We start from the raw sequence: 21521 nt of genomic DNA, 5'->3' as shown, positions 1-21521 counted from the left end.
AAATTGACATAGAATCACTATTTCTTCTATAAACGATAAAATAAAGTTCAATACGGCACACGTTCGCTGGATTGGCGGCTTTGGACCACAATGCAATGCAACATGTACTAGCTAGCTAATTATGCTAATAAATCATATTTTCGCTGAACTGGGTTTTTTTTGTCATAAATTTGACATTGTACGTAGATTTGAACAAAATCAATACCTAAACCAACTCCGTTACGCCCGCTTAATTGTTGCTGTGAAATTAGGAAACATTTATATTAACTCTCTGAGCACCTGCCGATCTAACATTGCCTCTGATTGGTCAATTACATGATGTCTTCACTTAAAGGCTTAACTCTCTTCACGCGGGTGTCGACTGCAGACGACAAGTTTCAATTTTTCAAAACTTTCAGAAATTAAAATTTTCATGACCATATTTGGGATCAGCATGAAAAATGCATTATAATGAGTACAAACAAGCCTAGTATTGATTCAGTATTTTCTTAAGATAGCTCTTGATATTTTGAGAAAATGTTTCAAAACTTGAATCTTTTCCATTGAAGCGCATACTCAAAATGCTGAAATAATACTATAGTAATAATTATCGGGAATGGTTTCTGTCCATTTTGAGCTGAAATAATGAGGTAAAGTGAAAGAAACACTGCTTGTTTATTTTGGCCGTTAACACGCAGTTCTATGGGAGGACATAAAGTCATAATTCTTTGAATTATGACTTTATGTCAAACTTTGCTCTGTTTACCTACAAACACAACAAATTTGGCTGATTCCATTTAGGTGCAAGTTGTGACATGTGTAAAATATGCCAAAAAATCAGGTTTGAAAAACATTAACCAAATTCATATTATAAGACCGTACATTATGACTTTAAATCACCAATCAGAATGGAGCTTTGCAAATAATTCACCCCATTTTGTTTGCATGGTGAAATTATTCTAACAATGTTGCTGATTGGTCTTATTGATAATGAAAACTTCTTTTTGGCCAATCAGTAGGTAGTTTTCATGGGGTTAACTGTTTATAATGAAACTTGTTATGTGTATGATGGATGATAAAGTTGCACCAATGCATGTGTCAAGACAATTGAACTCGACCATGGGTTTGTGTACTTTTGTCTCGACGCCTGCTGTTTGCGTAAGATAAACTTTACTATTTAGATAAACTGGGCTCCGTGAATTGTCCTTATCGCAGAACACGGTAGGGCAGAACTGACTATTTACTGCTAATTTTTTACTTTTACGTGTTAATTTAAAGATGGCTACAATATTGGATATACTATCAACGTTTGGTGTGTTAGCAATTATATCATTGCTTGTGAAGTTTATATTACTCATGCGGACAAGATGGTCATTTCAACATAAATTGAAAGATTTTCCCGAGCATTCTCGTGGATTATTCTTTCTTGGACACGGTAAAGCTGTAAGTAAACACATCACATTGTATAAATGCCTATGTGATCAAAGTACAATGTAGGACCATCGTCGCTCTTTCTAACCTAACTGTTGTTTGCCTTGCTCTATCTATCCTGTCTGATTATTTACAACCTTCAATGTCTGATTGATTGGAGAGGTCTTGCAATTTTCTTTCACTGTGATGTACAGCTGCAACTTCATTCCTCTAATGACACTGTAATCGCCTGTAGCACGTTTACGACATTCTACAGCATGCTTCGACTATAGTTATAAATACGTATTTATAAATACGCACTTGACCCATGGGCATGACATACCAAGACCATCAAGCGTGACCAAGTCTTCATGCCGTAGACATGGATAGGAACTCAGATAAATATCATCAAATTTAAGTATTAGTTGAATTGCAAAATTATTACACATGGGGGGATTCCGAATTTGTAATATGTTATCAAAAACAACATTTTGAAAGTATTTGCCGACGGAAAAATATTTATCGACTGAAACGTTTACAACAATATCACAAAGTTAAACAAATAGACAAATTTGCAGACATTTAAATTCAGACTTCCGCTCTCTCCATAGTTCATTTAGAATTGCGTAAACGAATCATGAAAGTACTCCGTCCTTCGGAGGGGACGTTAAGCCGTCGGTCCCGTGTTCAGAAAGCCATATCTGTATTTCGCAGACAAACAGTAGGGTGTTAACCCCTGACTGTAACCAACCCGTCCCGATGTTCAAATGGACCCCAATGGAAATAAGCTTCAATAGAGGCTTTCCTGGGTTATCCAGGATTGTCAAAACCAGAACAAATCAAATCAAATCACATGCGTATTTATAATCATAGAATTCTTGATACTTCATGTTACAGTCTTATAGTATGTTATGTTATTTTACAATTAAATCTTTATTACACAGATATTAATAAAATAACATAGTGGGCTATTCCAGTTAAAATTCTTAACCCTCTATCAAAGACATGACCTTAATCCTCAACAGAAGGCAGCGTGAATTTCAAATTGGGTTACCTGAATGGGTGACATCATTTGAAATCTACATCCTTAAGGGGTGGGGTATGAACGTTTGGACAGTATTTATTGTGGGACATTAGAGCACATCAGACATATCGAATTGCATTCTGAATACGAAGAATGTCCTTCTGATATCAAATGTGACCGTCCACGGCGAATGAGCCGTAAATTCCTCCCCCGATCAATTTTGTTTTATTTCGTGTTTAAAAAATAAACATCATAAACTTAAAAATGGTATATAATTTGACTTCAAACGATATCCAGAAGCGGGGTTATGGTTTGTTAAACTTTGCTCCTTCAACAAAATTATAGCTTTTTTCATTTCTACGTGTGTCTCTTTTTCCACATTGCTGGCAATAAATATCAAACAGTCATAATTGGCGGTCATTTCAAATCATCCCCAAGTCAACGAGGTTTAAGAAGGTTCTCTCATTGTTAATTGTTGGTTATGCATACCTATACAAAATACAATGCCTGGTAACCCACCACTTGAAAAGGATTTAGCTAAAGCAAACAAAGACCAGAGCTATTAAAAGTCCTATAGCCATCTAAGGTAGAAGCTTATTATCCACTTCAATAATAGGATTATTGATTGGTGTTGTGACTATCAAAATAAGACAGATGTCGCGCCAGCTTAAGTGACCGATGAATACGACCTTCGTACACATTTTACACCGTAACTAAGAATACAATTTAGGGAATTTACGGCTCGTTTGTGCTGCCGGGTCACAAATAATTTAGATTTTTGAAATTCGCAATATAATACACATTTTATGGCAAATGATTAAAAATTGATATTTTTGATATTTAACAGTATTCGAAGTAAACTTTATAAATATGATGATTTATACTTAAGGTGTATCAAGTAGGTGGGATGAAAAGCCGACGATCAATTGAAAATTTTGACCTTTCGTATTAAAGATATGGATTTTTTTTCCCAAAACACCAAAAAAAAATGGTCTTTTGGGGGAAAAAATCCATTATCTTCAATATGAAAGGTCAACATTTTCAATTGATCGTCGGCTTTTCCTCCCAGCTACATACACTTTAAGAATATGTCATTAGATTTATAAAATTTACTTCGAGGACTGTTATATATCAAAATGTGAAAAATATCAAATTTTAATAATTTGTCATAAAATTTGTATTATATCGTGAATTTCAAAAATGAAAATTATTTGATATCAGAAAGACATTCTTCGTATTCAGAATGCAATTCGATATGTCTGATGTGCTCTCATGTCCCACAATAAATACTGTCCAAACGTTCATACCCCACCCCTTAACTCATTCCAGATCCCTTAAGATAAAGGTTACGTATTTCATAGGGATGTATCATGGTTTTCAACTGCAATAACCCATTCAATACTTTGTTTGATACTAGATCAGCATTCTAAACAATGTTCAAATCGCTTTTAATCCTCCAGTTTTTGGAAGGCGCACATGGAATGCTATGGACCTTTGAGAATATATATGAGAATAATGAGAAAGCTATGCAGTTTTGGGTCACCCCATTTCTGCCAGCAGTCGTTGTCTATCATCCAGATACCATCAAGGCCGTATTCAATACTACAGGTAAATGGAGTCGTTTCAGTGGGGTAGCATGAGTCATCATAAAAGAGGAAAGGGGCAGCGACCATGATAGGTGGCACTGGGCCGGAAGAGGGGAACAAGCAGCAAGCCCCCTGACTCTAAGCCACTGAATCGTTTGTAGTGGCGGTGGTATTCATACGATAAAAATAAACCTGAATTTATATTCTTAAAGATGCCCGCCCCCTTTGGTCTTCCAAGAGCAAACAAAAAATCGCAGCAAATGCTCTTGCAAGCTAAACTACACACACTGTACAAGAAGTGATTGTTATTCGCCTTAGTGATGTACATCAATTATTCCATGGTGATGTAGCAGGATTAATTACCATAACGATAGGCGAAAATAATTTTTGAATGTATTGCAATGTACTATAAGTAGGCCGCACTCAATACATGTCATGTACAAAGAGCTTTCAATAGAAATAGAGTCGCAATAGATTATATAATGCTTTGTTTGTTTGATGCCGATTAGAAGTTGCGACAGGCTAAAACAAAGGGGTTCCGCCATTAAATCGGTCTCTGATCCGGCATCATATTTACGCTATACACAACAGGTAAGTGACCACAATACAGTCATGTGTAAGGGCAGTCATGTGTAAAGTGGTACCATTGTACCCACGTATCCCAAATGTGTGCTTGTGTGGTCTGAAGTCTATGAAGGAGGCTTTAGCTGTCCATGCAATCATCTTTACCACCCACGCTTCATTTAAATAAATTGAATGCTCTTGCTGATCGATTACACATTAGAATATATGAAGGCTGCCATTTCCACATATCTATATTACACTATAATGGTAATCGCTATACGTATACAAGCAAGTATAAGTATAGGCCTATAAAGGTTGTTTTTAAGAAATTTCCATTTAATTTTATTTTAAGAAGGAGATTGGTATAGAAATAATGGCCTACCCAAAGAGGGGAGGGGGTTGGGAAGGGGCAGATTCACCCATGTGAGAAGTCTTGGGAGGGGAGGAGGGAGGAAGAGGGGAGGAGGGGATATGGATAATGAGAGAGGGCTGGAGAGAGGGAGAAATGAAAAGATATAGGCCTAATAAAGAAAATAGATAAAAATAATATTATAAGGAAAATGATGGGAATGAGAGAGGGAGGGTGAGAGGAGACAAGGAGAGCGAGGGAGTGATAAAGTGTAGGCATAGGAAAGAATAAGTAAAGAGAAGGGAAAAGAAAGGAATGATGAATACATTAAATAATTATTATTAGGCCTATATAATAACTAAACACATAACAGCACTGGGCAGCCATTCGATGATGTACAATGCCTTTATTCGTTACCTAATTAAAACGCCCAGTCAGATGTATTTCACACCTGCCAAACACAAGTCACCCAATTTCGAAAACTGGACGTTGAATGTACACTCTCATGAATATTGATTGGCAACATTTTCCAATATGTCAGCGCTCTAATCGGAAACAATAGAACAATAGACCCTGCAGAGCGTTGGTCATGTATATGTACGTGTGCAATCATAGATTGACTACAATACCGCTCTTTTCAAAGACACTAATCGTATAGGTGCGAGTGAAACGTACAAGGAATTTGCATAATGTCAGTGAAATTTCTATACAATTACGATCCAGGTCTTAATATGCTTATTTTTTGATAATCACTGGTGCGAAGAAGAGTTACAGCGCTGCGTACGCACAGTGTCAACTCCCTGTATTTTAAATATTTTTTTCCATACAGCTCCATACTCCGTTGAAATCAATATTCTATTATTGACACAGATAAAGAAAGTTTACATATGCATTGTGTTATACATATAGGACTTGTGATTGAATAACCTATACAAGCACCTGGATCTTAACTGAATGGGCTAAAAGTGTTCCTTTATACCAATAAAGTATAATTGTAATTCTCAAAATTAAATATATCACAATTTTACGGCGATTTAAAATCTTTACGGATAAAATGCAGTAAAATATATACACAACAAACAGCAGTCGCCGCTAATTAGTGTATTGCATTTCAAGTTAGTGTACTGGAAAACAAAACCTGGGTTTTACCTGAAAACAAATCGATTTTTCTTGTAATAGCAACATCATATGGGGTACTAGAGCATGCACAAATCGTAATAATGTATAGAATATTGAAACTCTGTGGTATCTCATATGATAGTCATGGTATGCTTAGCCTGAGTCGCTCGGCCTATCTCGAACAAAATCGCCATGCGTAGCTGTTGAAAAACGAGATGATTCGCTGTACTATCACGGCAATTTTTGACACGAAGATATAGGGATGATGACGATATGGTACGTCTAGTGATCGCTAAGGTAATTAATCCTGTTAAATTACTACTTCTACCGCGAATACCATGTGCAGCGTTTGGTTTCAGTAGTATAGAGGCCCTGCATTCTTTTATCGATTGGCTCCAAACAAAGGATTTGAACCGGTGTCCTTCACCGTAGTTATGGCGGAGTGCAGTCCATTCAATCAAATGTTGTCATCAACCTATTTGATCGTAGTGCAGGGTTATGTGTGTGAGACTGTGAGACGAACTGTCACGGTAGATTGCAATCATGCTTTTGTTGAATGCATTTGAGTAGCCATATTTACGGGATGATACGTCACATGCAAGGCCTCTATTAGACGTTCGCTTTTCGTATCTCTTTCCTTGTTGGAAAGGTATAACGTTGAGGAGATAGGAACATGTACCGTCATCCGGGACCTACTCTGCCATGTTTGGCTGAGTAACGGTACATGAACACGGTCTTTTGTGCCTATGTAAATTAGTCATTGTGTAAAGCTGTGTTTATACCCATGGGTTCCTCATCATCAGACTGAATCCTTGACCGACAGAGGGTGTCAATATAGGCCTACGTGTCGCTTTTGAAAAACAGCGATTCATGCGCATGTTCAGCAGGCAAATACGACGGCGATTTAGTACACTGATCATGCGTGCGATTCAGATTTCTGCAAAAGCGATTGAGTATAAATGCGTCTTTAGAAATGACTGGCGATTGTGTGTTCTCAAGTGGGTTTTATCATGTTAATTAGTGACCTGACACACAATTGTATTGGTTCGATCAAGCATTGATTTTTTGTACTGGATCGTTCAAGCATCTCCAACAAATTTTTCAATGTAAGTGCCTCTGGCCCTAGTGGAAGTAAAAACGGATACTATGGCCAGAGTTCTAGGGCTAGCCTCTATAGAGCCAATGGACTTCGGACTCACTTGTTCCATTACACATTGATTGAAACAGCTGGGGTCGGAGGCGACATCATTATTCTTTACGTCGCTATTGGATTTACACGTCATGGATTTTTAAATTCTAAACATATACGAGTTTTATGTGTAGTCAAAGCAAAATTATGTTATTCTAAACCGTTGAAGTTCGACAATGAACTCAATTTGCTAACCATCTATATTGACCTTGTACAGGGTGTCCCAGAAAAAATTACCGTATAAATAAAACCGAATGTAAGTCGAGAAATAGACATCAGAATCAAAAAAATTAAAATGTAGCGTATAGCCTATTCTATTGTGCATCACATACGAAAATTTTATTTGATTCGGTTTACTGGTTGCAAAGAAATTAACGATTACATAATGCTCGCATCAATGCAGTTCATTCCAAGTTTGACCAACAGGCACTTTTTTTCATACTCGCTCACCGCTTCCTAAAGTTTGTGTATCTCATTAAATTTAGTCCACATTATCTATTTTATAATCCGACGGTGTTATGCTATTCATGCTTTCACTGAAGACGAATAAAAACTTTGATTTCTGCAATTGGAAGCTTTTTTTAGTTTTTTTTAGGTTGTGCAAATATATTATATTTTAACTCTCCAAAGAACATTTGAGCCAAGAAAGACAATGATCAAGTGCTTACAGCTTTGCGTGTGATTTTTGATACCATGCGACAATAATGTTGAAGCTTAAAAAGATTTAAACTTTGCATTACAATTTCGTGGAAATATTCCAAAAACATTAATCTGTGTGAGAAAGATTTTAAGCCAGCTGGAATTCTGTATGCAATAATTCTTTACGCAACATTTATATCAATATTAACGAAAAAAGATATTGAGAAGTACTGAGCATCATCTGAGATGTAAGCTTTCATTTTCAATATCGTGGAGATTTTCAAATTTGAACACAACCTAATTAAATGTTTTGCAAGAAAGATTATTTAAAAAGAACGAAAAGGATTTCAAAATATGAAGCAGATTGACAGTTAACCACTAGTGCGCATTGTGTTGAATGATCTTTCTTTCAAACTTGGAATGAAGTGAATTAAGGCATGCGTTATGTAATCGCTCATTTCTTCGCAATCAGTCAACCGATTCAAGTAAAATTAGGGTATAAGATGCAAAATAAGTTGGGCTACACGCTGATTTTTTTATTTTTGGATTCTGGTGTCTATGTCTTGACTTACGTCTAAATTCATTCGCCCGGTAATTTTTTCTGGGACACCCTGTAGTTTCGTCAGCATGGTAGGTAACTGGAAAAGCCATTTAATTTGAAGCCCCCACCCCATTTCATTTTCTCCTCCCCTATTGCCTTCCCATTGCACTTTCACCTTCCTGGATACTTGTTATTTTAAAATCCTCTTCTTGTTTTACAACTCCGTTTGTTTACAGAGCCAAAAGATTATACCTACCATCCTTTAGAACCGTGGTTAGGAAATGGGTTATTGCTATCAACCGGTCGGAAGTGGGCACGAAACAGGCGACTATTGACACCAGCTTTCCATTTTGATATTTTGAGACCTTACGTGAACAAATATGTTGACTCCACAAATACTTTAGCCGTGAGTATTATATTTTTTACATCTTTCTGTTTTGTCAAAAATGTAAGCTTTTCCATTAATAATAATAATAATAATAATAATAATAATAATAATAATAATAATAATAATAAAAATGATAAATGATAAATGATAATAAAAAAATGACAATCATCCCAAAGTTCGGTGTTTGTTGGAACATATGTTACCATTATAAATATGCCAAAAATCAGGTTTGAAAAAACATTAACCAATTTCATATTATAAGATCGTGCATTATGGGTTTTTCTGTTTACCGTCTTGTTTCCCTGTACAGAAAAAGTGGAGAGATGTGTGCAAAAACGGCGCATGCTCGATAGAAGTCATGCAAGATATAAGCCTGACAACACTTGATAGTCTCATGAAATGCGTCATGGGAGTTGAAGAAGATATTCTGCAAAAAGGGTACAACAAAGTTCTTTTATTAGCAATAATTTACAGATATGTTGTGAGCATCGTTATGGTAGGTGCCTATTGGCCCTAATCCAACCAATCGTTCCTGATTTGTGTAAGTCTGCCCTCTACTGTTCTTTAAGGAGGCACGCAGGATCGCTGTAGTGTTACATGACCAAAAAAGAGTTTTCATCACTAATGTCATCTTTAAACTATATTTTATCTTGTCATTAAATAAATTTTAAAGAAATCTTAAAATTTAAACCATAAGAAAAGCTATTTCAAGACCCGTTTTCCTTTTTTAAAATCGTCAAAATACAAAAGCAAGTAAATCATTGTTTTTCCGCAATAGATCGCGTTCGCGTATCGCGTATGCGGCGTACAGCTACCAAAGAGACGCACACGTGGTAAACTGTTCGGGCCGGGTGCGGATTGCTGATTGAGATTTATGAGCTCATTTCCATTTAAAAAATGTATACTTTTATATACTTTCCATAAATAGTTTTCGAGTTATGAGGCGAAAAAAATGGATAATTAGTGATCCTGCGTGCCACCTTAAGCACACGTTATCATTGCTAAAAATGACGTCATATGATGAGCTCCCTGAACAAGTACTATTAGGATTCTTCAAATTCTTTGCTCTTACTCTTTCTCTACTCTTAATGTTTTATACTTCATCTTTTGTTTTAGAACGAAGCATCCATATGTCAACGCAACATCCGTTTTAACAAAGCAAAATGTATTACGTTTTGCAACTCTTGCCTACCAATCTGACACTATTTACGCTTTAAGTTCAGATGGTGCTACTAACCGTGAAGCAATTACGGTAGCCCACGAATTCACGCGGAGAGTTATCAACGAGAGAAAACAACATATTTCTCAATCTCAAAGTGCCACGTCAAAGAAGGACCGATTGATGCCTTTTCTGGATATACTACTTAAAGCAAAGGTACACTAAATTTTACGGGTTTTTTAGGCTTTAATGGGCATCACCGGCCAGTCATAATATTATCCTCTCAAAACCATTTTGATTGGTTAAAAAGAGAGCTATATCATGTATTGCGCCAATCGCAGACGTGGTAAGAATTACATAATTTTCAAATCTAGACTCTTACAATACCAACACTATCAAACTAAATATACAGCGATTTCTAACTTAGATTTTCTTTTTTTAAATCCAATTTAATCTCTTTCTACCTTTTGTGGCAATAACTGTGTATTTTGTGTGCAAATTGAGGACTCTATTTACATATGTTTTTAATTTAATTTAGCCCAATAAAATTAAACGATTCCATTCATTTCATGATTAAAAGTAGTTTGAAAATGTCCTTAATCATTTTTATTATGTCTAATGCCATATAATCAAGTGTCTACCGCTTGTAAAGATGCAAATAAGATTTAAGATAAGTAGCGCCATCAGTGTTCAACTTTGTTTAAAAACGAATACAGTTCTACATGCCATCAAACAATCGTGAATAATCAGTATAGGCCTGAAGGGGATTTAAAAGCTCATGTATCATGTAATTATACAATGTAACCAATAACAAAGATGTTTCCTTAGTATTTTCTCTGTTCCTCTCATATAAAGGACGAAGATGGCGTAGGTTTGAGCGATCAGGAAATACGCGATGAAGTGGATACATTTATGTTTGAAGGTCATGATACCACAGCATCTGGATTGTCCTGGGTTGTCTACAACTTAGCTAATCATCCAGAACTCCAAGAAAGATGCAGGAAAGAGGTGGATGAGGTGATGCATGACAGAGATGAATTGGAATGGTAAGACTATTATATTGTCAACAGGGAATTGTCATCGTTTTTTAGCCAAATTTGCGAAAATGTTCAAAATTCGGTATAATGTCGAGTCTGTTTTTGCAAAATTTGTTTCCAAGTCGGGTACTTTTTCGGAGTCTCAGCCGCACATCCCCACCCGGGTGTAGACATTAAGCTCGGCGTAGATTAGTCCCAGAGGAACCACGACTATGACAAGTATTGACCAGTCACCTTGGCTGTATCTGAGCGCAAGAAGACCGTAAGTCCACTTGGCCCTTCAATATGTATACACTAAAGTAGCTTTGCTCCAAAGCCGACCTATTTTCCACCCAATAGAAAGAAGATATGAAAAACCATGCCATCCCTCGTTTCATCTTTTCTGTTTCGGGAGCTCTATTGTTCAGAAACGAAAACGCAAGGGATTATGTGAATTGATCTGCTCCTTGAATTCATTGAAGTACCAATCAGCTGATTTCAATAGGTAGATACCTGCATGCCTGTTGTTAATAAAGGCTGGATAAGACAAGAATGGAACACCCACAGTGTGTGGATGACCGGTGTTTTTAGTGGTCTAGCGCCCCTTTCGCTCGCTTTAATGTCCTCTAATACCGATAGGCCTTTGATGTTGGTAAACTGATTCACATGTAATGTGATAAAATGCCAATCGGAATGAAAAGGTCGACTTTTTCTGTAAAAACGTTGAAAATCAGCCCTTTAAATCACAAAAGGTCCACTTTTTCGCTGGTTACACCCTCAATAAATCCTCTCCTCTCCTCTTCTCTTCTCTCCTCTCCTCTCCTCTCCTTCCTCTCCTCTCCTCCCCTCTCCTCTCCTCTCCTCTCCTCTCCTCTCCGCGTCTCATCATCTCCACTCTCTCAAATAATATACATTTAAAATAGATTTGAGTCAGGCAATTTTGCCTGAAGCAATTATCAGATTACCAATTCCAATGAAAGAAATCCTATTAGTTTCACTTCAACGCACTTCTCTGGTGTTGCATATTACCAAGTTTTAAGGTGTATTTGGGACGAAAATAATTCTCCGTTTAATCGCTACATAATAATAATATGACCGATTTTTGCGCGATTGCACGAACAATTCTTGGCAACACTGATTACTATTGATTAATTTATATTAATCGTGTTAATGTATATTTCTACGTTGGGCTTTTTTTCACAATCTACTCCCGCTTAGGCTGGAGTACCTATACCCCCAACGCAAGTCAATTGAAGCCGTACAATTTATCGCGAATTTACGACCGTAAAATTTAGACACTTCTTTTGTCTGGATTAGCATCAACCCTCTCATCTCACGTTTTTCATGTCAGAAATTAACATAACTCACGAAACCGAAACAGAAGTTACCTTCGTTCAACTTTTCTGTAGTCAACAAAAGACTAGAATAAAAGGATTGTTCACACGTACCATGCTAACACTTCAAAATAACAATGAGATCCGAAACCGAAACCGGAAACAGAAACAGAAACAGAAAAGATAAAACGAGGGCATATCCCCTCTGACAGACTAGTAAACGACCTATTTTCCACCCAATAGAAAGAAGATATGAAAAACCATCATCCGCTGGCGCGTCGGCTAGTGGACGTTTGCGGTTAGTGGGGTGGAGTCATCAGTGGTCTTTCCTGCAGTGTGGCCCTGTTGTGATGTTGGTGAGCCACTGGCTCGCTTCGCTCGCGTGCCTTTGTTGCCTTCGGCAAGGGGATAGTGCAGTGGTCTGTTACTTCTGAGCACAGTTGTGTTGGTGACTAAATGTAGTTTTGCCTTAGCATGCTTAGTACTGGTAGTGATATCATAGCTTGTTCATTTTGTTTTACTATACATTTTCTTTACTTGTCACTTGCTTATTTTACTCGTGGATCACTGGATCTTCTTAAAGGGTACACCGAGGGCTCTGACCAAGAGCTACACTAAAGTTTCGTATAGTTTCGTATAGTTTGGTAATGTTTTATACATGTTCAGGGGCCAAAACAAATCTTTCACAACCTTTCATGATGTTTTCACCCTGGAACATGTATTAAACATTATAAAACCATAAGAAACTACACGTAACTTAAGTGTATACATGTTGAGGGGCCAAGTAGACTTACGGTCTTCTTGAGCTCAGGTCTTCAATTGCAATAGAAGAACTAATTCTGATCCATAATACCTGAGCGAGTTCTCCTCGTAGATTTGGTGAGTATATTAACCGTATCCATTTTAAATTAAACTATCCAGAAAATAAACAGAAATATCAAAGTAAAGGGTGCATGTACTGGACACAATTATAGATCTTGGTAAACCTGATATACACGCCATTGGATGTGAACACTTTACTCCTGGCATCGTGTGCAAATCCTAATATTTCATTTTATCAATCATAATAGGAAAGATCTGTCCAAATTTGAGTATTTGACGCAGTTTATCAAGGAGAGCATGAGGCTTTACCCACCTGTGCCGGCAGTTGCCAGACTGTTGAAGTCGCCTATTAAATTACCAGATGGAAGAGTCATTCCAAACGGTAAGAAAATAATGCAAGGAGATCACGAAATCAGGCCCGTAAGCAGAGGACGAAAGGACGCCCAAACGTCTCCTTTTTCTCCTTTTTACGCAAAAGTCCCATTTATAGTGCGCTATGCACAGGCACAACACCTTGACGTTGATCCACAAGCCTCAGCACACTTTACAGATTATCGCTGACCACTACGGCCCCATTATCATTCCATAAACCAGTTAACCACAACTTTGGGACTTGTAGCTTGGATCGCACACCCTAGATATTCCACAATTGACATTCGCAGCCAAGATCAGCTCCCCGAGTTTCGTACGGGTTACAACGATATAATTAGCAGTAAGTTCCTTTTTCACGAAATTGTACTAAACCACCACCAGGGTTCAAACTCGCAACCTCTCGCACCGAACGGCGAACGGCTTATCAATTGAGCTAACTTGACTGCTCTAGAGAAGTTATTCATTGGTAGAACATTGAGGTCTCTTGACTTCGGATCAGACATTGGTGGCTATAATTATAACTAAAGGTAATTAAGAATAATGTTATTTTTTCTATTTCTATTATTGCGATAATTGTTGTGTCTTCTATAGGAACCAGTGTTTATCTTAACATAGTCGGACTTCATCGTAATCCAAACGTGTGGGAAACTCCCGAGGTTTTTGATCCTGAACGATTTTCGAAGGAAAATTCCGTGAACCGGCATTCCCATGGTTTTACACCCTTCGCTGCCGGTCCAAGGTAGGTCAAATGTAAATTAATGTTTTACAATTTCCAGAATTTTTTTGGCAAATTTTGTTTTACTGGCTACAATAAGACGAACCTTTGGCGATTTGTCCCAAAAATAACCCTGACCTGAACTAAAATTGACATCGGGTTAATAATAGTTTGACCTATGACACCGTGGAGTCAGTACACTTTTAAACGATCTACTCATTTTTTTAATAGAAACTTGTCAAATTTGACATGGAAAATTTTTCAGATGAAGACATATCAGATTTCTCTTCAAAATTACTCATCAAAATGACATGTTGAGGTCATTCACCGAGGTCATTCACCAAACTCAATCAAATCGTTGGTCGCAGCACTTAGTGGCGTACGGGAAGGGCAAAATACGTTTCCGAGCAAAACTTGTTTGAAGGATATGCTACACATAACGGTCGGAGTAGATATTCCTCAGCTGTTATATTTCATGGCCCGATTCCATTTGAAATTGAAGTTCAAGGTTCAAACTATTAAATTGTATCTAATAGTTACAAGTTACTATGTGAAACGGAAAATTCGGAAAAATCACTCTACGTCACTATGTGCTGCGATCTACGAAATGTATAAACACAATGGTGTTACAAACACTATTGCTTAGTCAGTCTCGCTTGGTTATACCTTCTCAGAGGGGGACATAACAGAAACTTGTCAAAAGGAAATTGATAATCTTGTCAAATAATGATCTTTTCAATTTGAATAGTTACTTGTTGAAATAAAACGGAAACAATGAATATTTTGATAAGATTTTGGGTTCAAAGTGATAATATACCTAATCAAAATGAACAGTATATCTCATCAAAACGAATAGTTACGGGATCTAAAATAAATGAGTATTTAAGAAAATGAATAGTACAAAATTAGAGCGTAGAGAGGTTGCCATGTTGCTTACGCATTTTGCATTACTGCCGTTTGTATGTACGAATACACAGTATGCGGTCATATGAATTACACGTTCTACTTTATGAGTCGGTTAATTGCGAATGCGAGGGGGACTCCAGTGGTGTCCACCTGGAGTTCGGGATTTTTTGAAATCACGCGTTAAAATCACGCTTTTTAGTGACTCATATTGACCAGATTGGACACTTGATTAAAGTAATACTTAATATGCAAACAAAAAGCAAAATACTTTTTGAACACAGAACAAAATCACCCACCAAATGAACATAAAAAATCACCCACTAACCATGCTAACTGTGATCACGGTTGTTTGATGTATATAGAAGTGGCTTCATTATTAACTAAATGCAAACTATAGATGGCGCTCTTTATCCTAAATCATATTTCTTTATTTGCAAGGGGTAGGTGATTAATGCTGCCATTAAAACAGCTGGAATAGGTGAAACAAGCAACAAGGAAATTTTATAAACATATTTCATCAAAAAATAAAAGAAATTGTTTGTATTAAAAGCTTGAAAGAGTAATTTTTAGTAACTAAATAGCGTCACCAATTTTGTCATAAATAGGTACATTTTATATCAAAAAGCTTTAAAAATGCTATAAAAGTGAATAATTTTGTAAAAGAGAGGAAATTAAAGTTGAAAATGACTCAAAAGCATCTGAATACATTAGCATGATATCGCTTTTTGCTGTTTAAGCCTAAAATTTGGTTGTACATGATATTTTGTTTGAAAAACTAATAAATGATCCCATCAAACAACCGTGTGATGAGAACAGGCTAAAAAAAACACTAAATAAACAAAAAGCATCTTGGTTGAAGGATTATTATAACAAAATGATTTTGAAAGGAAAATTATTGCATTCAAATACTGTGCTCACTTGTCTGGATTCAGACTAATTTTTACGGGCAATATCAAAGTTTGCAAACGGGTGGAGTCCATGTTAGTGCCGTAAAAAAGAGCATATTTCGCTGCCTTGTGGGTTTTGCGCGGGCATGTTTATGTGAAAGACTGTACCTCGCAACCTCTTTTAGCTTCTTTTGCTATACGGGTGCTCTCATATCCAAATCAATGAATGGGAAAGTTTGCAGATATATAGCTCGCGCATGATTATAGTTAGATATTAATAGTTAGACTTTCATATATTTTTACAGGAATTGTATTGGACAACAATTTGCCATGTCTGAGATGAAAACGGTTACCGCTGTGCTCCTACGTCACTTCCGTTTTGCGTCTGACAGTAGCAAGCCAGTTCAAAGGATTAATAATAGCGTATTGAGGAGCACAACTGGAATACACGTGATGGTGGAAACAATATAAATAGAATACACGTGGTGGTGGAGACCAGATAAATAGAATACACGTGATGGTGGAAACAATATAAATAGAATACACGTGGTGGTGAAAACAAGATAAATAGAATACACGTGGTGGTGGAAACAAGATAAATAGAATACACGTGGTGGTGGAAACAAGATAAATAGAATACACGTGGTGGTGGAAACAAGATAAATAGAATACCACGTGGTGGTGGAAACAAGATATAGGATACACGTGGTGGTGGAAACAAGATAAATAGAATACACGTGATGGTGGAAACAATATAAATAGAATACACGTGGTGGTGAAAACAAGATAAATAGAATACACGTGGTGGTGGAAACAAGATAAATAGAATACACGTGGTGGTGGAAACAAGATAAATAGAATACACGTGGTGGTGGAAACAAGATAAATAGAATACCACGTGGTGGTGGAAACAAGATATAGGATACACGTGTGCAATTTCATGTTAAAATGACATTTAAAAAAAAACTTTGCAATTGGCAACGATTGATGATACATTTTTAAGGCCGTACTACACCCATATATTGGTTTGATTGGTCGAAAAAAATATTTGTTCATTTATAGCTAGGCGATATATGCACGGATCATGTGAAATAAAAATAATTATGAAAAAACTTTGTAAAAGTGTGTCTTTTCACCCATTTGTCTTAAAGTTGACTGGTTGGTAAGGACGCTTATTTTTTTAGCGATCCACTTTTTACGTCTGTGACAGGCGGCGTAGGAAGCGCAACACGTGACGTACGAGGCTGGCGAAGATACACTGACAGCCCCATTCAAACTACACGGTTAGCAATTACAAATAGAAAATTATCATACTTGCAGTGGGGTACTTTGTCGTACCCCAACGGTTTTAAAGTAAGATAATTTTGCTTTGACACCACATAACAAATTTAGAATTCTTTGTGACGATTTCATGATTATGTGTTAAATCTAATGGCGACCTCAAAATTGGCGATGTCGTTTCCATCACCGCCTGGTCTGTGATGTCAGCGGATGTCACTCTCCATAGGGATGGGCGATACCAGCTTTTGTCGATTGTCGATCTAGAGCAGTCAGGGGGTGGCGGCCGAATTTTTAGAAAAAATTAAATTAAATTTTAAAAAATGGCCGCGGAGCGCGCTTGCGCGACGCAGGAGGTTGTCTGAGGGAGGATGTTCCCCCTCAGAAATAAGAAACAGGTGCAAAATGAAGATCTAATTGAAGCGATTTGGTGGACAATTTTGGCGCTATTACTCACGGCGTAAAAATTTTAGTTTGGCGGCCGAATATTTGTGAAATGTGCGGTTCATGAAGTCTTTCTTGGACAAGTTTCCCTATTGTCGTAGGCCTATAAATTGTTTTAAACATAAATCGGCGAAAGAAGAAGCGAAAATGGCCACTTGTATATCGATTACGCAGGGGAGTGTAAAATGAAGAAAAGTGTTTTGGTGGACCATTTTGGTACTAGTGTGTAAAACTTTAGTTTGAAAAAGCCGCGAATTTGTTAAATGATGGTCCATGAAACCTTCCTTGGACAAGTTTTCCTGTAAGCCTATACCGCAAATTGTGTTAACATAGGGCTTAAATTTGCAAATGTTGGAAGAAGAGCGAAAATGATCATATGTTTATCCACAACGCAAGGGTTAGTCTGAGGGGGATGTTCCCCCTGAGAAGTTTGAAAAATTTGCAAGATGAAGGTCGAATTGAAGCCATTCGGTGCATTGTTTTTACACTACTATTTGAATCAATTGCTTTAAACAGAAAAAAGGGCCCGAACTCAATTTGCAAAACTTGAGATTGGCAATTTACTAAAGCATGCATAAATCGATGAAGTCGGTATGGAGTCCGTCTTAATACTGACTTTGGTGGCAAAATGTGAGGGGCCCTGCATATCGGCGGACCCGCAGTAATTTTCACATGCTTTTAGGACGAGGACCCGCCTTCAAGCAATACCGAAAATAATCGCAGGCCTATATAGGACCTACTTCCAATCGTCCCGACTGTGCGATTATTTAGACATCGGCCTACTCAATTACGTGCAATTTAGTTTCTCTCCTCCTTTCCTCCTTTCCTCCATTTTCTCTTCTCTTTTTCTCCTTTCTTCCCCTTCTCTTCTCTTTTTGGGGGGGTGGGCCCGTCAGCCCCCTGAATCCGCGCCTTAAATGAGTCAATGTGTATGTTGGGGGAGGGAGGGGGGTACTGAGGCCTACCACATTTAATAACGAACTTGCTTACTCTTTGTGGGATTTCGAATCGCAACACAGGTAATAATAAAAACAGTAGCAAACTTCACTTTACTAACAAGATACAACAACTTTGCAACTTTCTTTTTAATTAATGAAACAAAGCTTATTTTTGACTCAGAGTTTAATTTTAAGATGCTAGCCGAAGTCAATAACTTTGCACATTCTTCGGGTTCCTTTGTTTCCACTCTTGTTAAAAGAAGACATAAAACCTGATGATCAGCTGACTCTTTCTGTTGACAATTTAAGTTTAAAACATTATTAACACAATTTGTGTGTTGATTGTAAACAAAACCAATAGGCCTACAATTGGCTAGTTTCAAATCTTTCGTAACATATTTTAAACCGTGTTTTTGTACTGAAAATATTTTGTAAAAGATTTGCAATTACTTTGATTGGGATCGAACATTGCCACTTTACAATGCTCAAGGTCACCAAAACTCAGAGGTGTCAAAAATCCTTTTAGTTAAAAATTGTATGAAATCATCCCTCAGCGTAAACTAGTTTCTATACCGGGGTACACTTCTAAATGTGAATGATACGGTAGGTAGCTGAAAAGTGTTTTGTGACGTTACATGTATACGTAGGCCTTCATTAGGAAAACATTTGTTATTTAAAGCACCGTAACATTTTTCAAAATCGGGATTTTTACCTAATTGTAATAAATATAACATAACAAACACACCCTGAAATGTTTTATCGTGTAGGCCTACATGCCCCGCCAATACCCGCCATGATGTGCTGCTGAGTGCATATCCCATAGACAATCCATTGGATTATTCAAAACACTGTTAAATGTAGGCCTAGGCCTAGCGGTGAGCCTGGGCTGCGAGATCTGGATCTGGATCATTTATACTCCAATAAAAGCAGTGAATTCTGCACCCGGAATTCTGCATCACACTAGCTCACACTAGAGTTGGAGATAGTCTAGACCTACCACACAATTTATTCGCTACCTGAAGTCGCTAATAGAGAATGAGAGATTAGAATATTTGTTTTCAATTTTCTAATATTTTTTCAATACGTTCCATTAAATAATTCTTTAGGCCTATTTTGTCATGTTTGTAAAGTACGGTATCGTACGCGTCCCGGTATCAGATTTTTTTTTTTTTTTTTTTTCTCGCAACCTTAGTCAAAGGTCAAACCAATTATAAAAATATGGCGTCGATTTCGTCGGCTTATCTTCGAAGCGAGCAGTGATGTTATCAGTTCCAAGTTTCACACGGATTTTTCATCTTTTTCTCAAAGTGGAAGGAATACACACCCGCTACAGGTAAGTGACGAAACCGTTACTACACATGAAGTTTTAGGGTGTGTCCAACAGTTTAATATTGAGGTTTTACCATTGTGAACATACCGATTCACATTATTATCGTGTTTTGTAAGCTTTGCTATTTTCTCAGAAAACTGAGCAAAAATTCACATAATACTGAAAATTGACTGTTTTGACTGTTCTTTAATTTCAACCGTATCAAACCTGAAACAAATGTGCTGCCTTGTGAACACAAATTTTGCATATCATTGTCAACTGGAAGGGGAAAATAAGTTTAATTTCATTGATAACATGAAATTGATGCATATTTGTGTTTTCAAAGCTGTGCATAATTAATGCATTTCCAAAATAAAAAATATTTTGGTACTATTAGGGTCTGCCATTGCTGATAAATAAGTGTGTAAAGTGGATTCACGTCAGCAGTTCTGAAATTGCAAATATGATCAAAATTGTGATGGGGTCATCATGTACCTCTCTTTGGCTTGTACAATTAAAAGCATGTAAGCTACATTATTATCAATACCACCAATAGAACGAGAAGATTTGCCCCTTCATTTTGCATACCACTTTGACCAATTTTTTTTTCTCATTTCTTCACAAAATGCAAAAAACCCGCAAAAAAATGTGATGGGTGTAGTACCCCCTTAACATGATGATATATTTAACCAAAAAAAACCCCGAATATCAGCTGCATTATTTTTGTTCATCTACGTATGTGAAGGATTTAATGTATTTTCCTACATTTTGTTAACAGCAGATAGTCGAAAGTAATTACTTTTTTTCCTCATTAGTATTTTATCAAAATAAAAAATGAAAAATGTGGCTGGCCAGGACATGCATGATGGCATGGCAAGTTGTATAATGTTAAGTATGTAACTTTTGAATGTAGTAAAAAATCGAAAGGGTTAGTGCTCCCTTTAATTTTTCTCCTGGTTTGTACCATTGGTTTGCTGCCACCATTGTACCACCAGAGAGAGACTGTTTAAAATTGTAACGCAAGTCACAGTATAACGAGAGTCACTTAGGCATATCACCCCAAAAATAAGCGCAGCAGAAACACGTTATTTAATGTTTCTACATGATTGAGCTTTATTAAAGTATCAAAAATCAAAAAAACGGAATTGAAATCGGTCAATGCATTGTGATGTAGTGTCAATTTTAAGATGCTCATAAATGGAATTAAAACCTGCCACAAATGGCTATAATGACAAAATTGGCACATTATAATAAATTAACCAAATATACTATTTTAGCTATTTCAGCCAATCTGCAGACAAATTAAAGGTGAAAAAATGACTAAGTTCAGCAATTAATATGCAAAATTGATGCCAATAGAAAACCGTACATGATATCAGGGTGCGTTTTTTGCACACATATGTATACAAAGTTATTTCAATTGATAACAAAAAATACACAAAAAGTAATTAATTATGCAAATTAGCTAATTACAGGTAATTATGCATTCATGATATTATTATGTAAATTAGGCATGAGTAATCTTGGGTTTTTTCAATATTTAATGAAAGTCT

General features: G+C 36.8%; 1 protein-coding gene across 1 annotated transcript; it reads left to right on the top strand.

Annotated features, from left to right (window-relative positions):
• The first annotated feature begins 1257 nt into the window (after window positions 1-1257).
• On the top strand, window positions 1258-16470 carry LOC140158022 (ultra-long-chain fatty acid omega-hydroxylase-like). The gene is made up of 9 exons (XM_072181271.1): window positions 1258-1422; window positions 3874-4021; window positions 8637-8806; window positions 9099-9226; window positions 9905-10163; window positions 10803-10993; window positions 13368-13501; window positions 14083-14230; window positions 16305-16470. The coding sequence occupies exons 1-9, from the start codon at window positions 1258-1260 to the stop codon at window positions 16468-16470; spliced, it is 1509 nt and encodes a 502-aa protein (XP_072037372.1).
• Window positions 16471-21521: the final 5051 nt, after the last annotated feature.

The sequence above is a fragment of the Amphiura filiformis genome, chromosome 7 (genome assembly GCF_039555335.1).
Source record: "Amphiura filiformis chromosome 7, Afil_fr2py, whole genome shotgun sequence".
Taxonomy (NCBI): domain Eukaryota; kingdom Metazoa; phylum Echinodermata; class Ophiuroidea; order Amphilepidida; family Amphiuridae; genus Amphiura; species Amphiura filiformis.
Note: the sequence above shows the minus strand (reverse complement) of the source record. Positions and strands in the feature narration are given on the sequence as shown.

Excerpts from the sequence above, each read along its gene's own strand:
- LOC140158022 (XM_072181271.1), top strand. The coding sequence starts at position 1,258 with ATGGCTACAATATTGGATATACTATCAACGTTTGGTGTGTTAGCAATT. Across the intron at positions 8,807-9,098 it reads ACTCCACAAATACTTTAGCC|AAAAAGTGGAGAGATGTGTG; the intron begins GTGAGTATTATA and ends TTCCCTGTACAG. Across the intron at positions 9,227-9,904 it reads GAAGATATTCTGCAAAAAGG|AACGAAGCATCCATATGTCA; the intron begins GTACAACAAAGT and ends CTTTTGTTTTAG.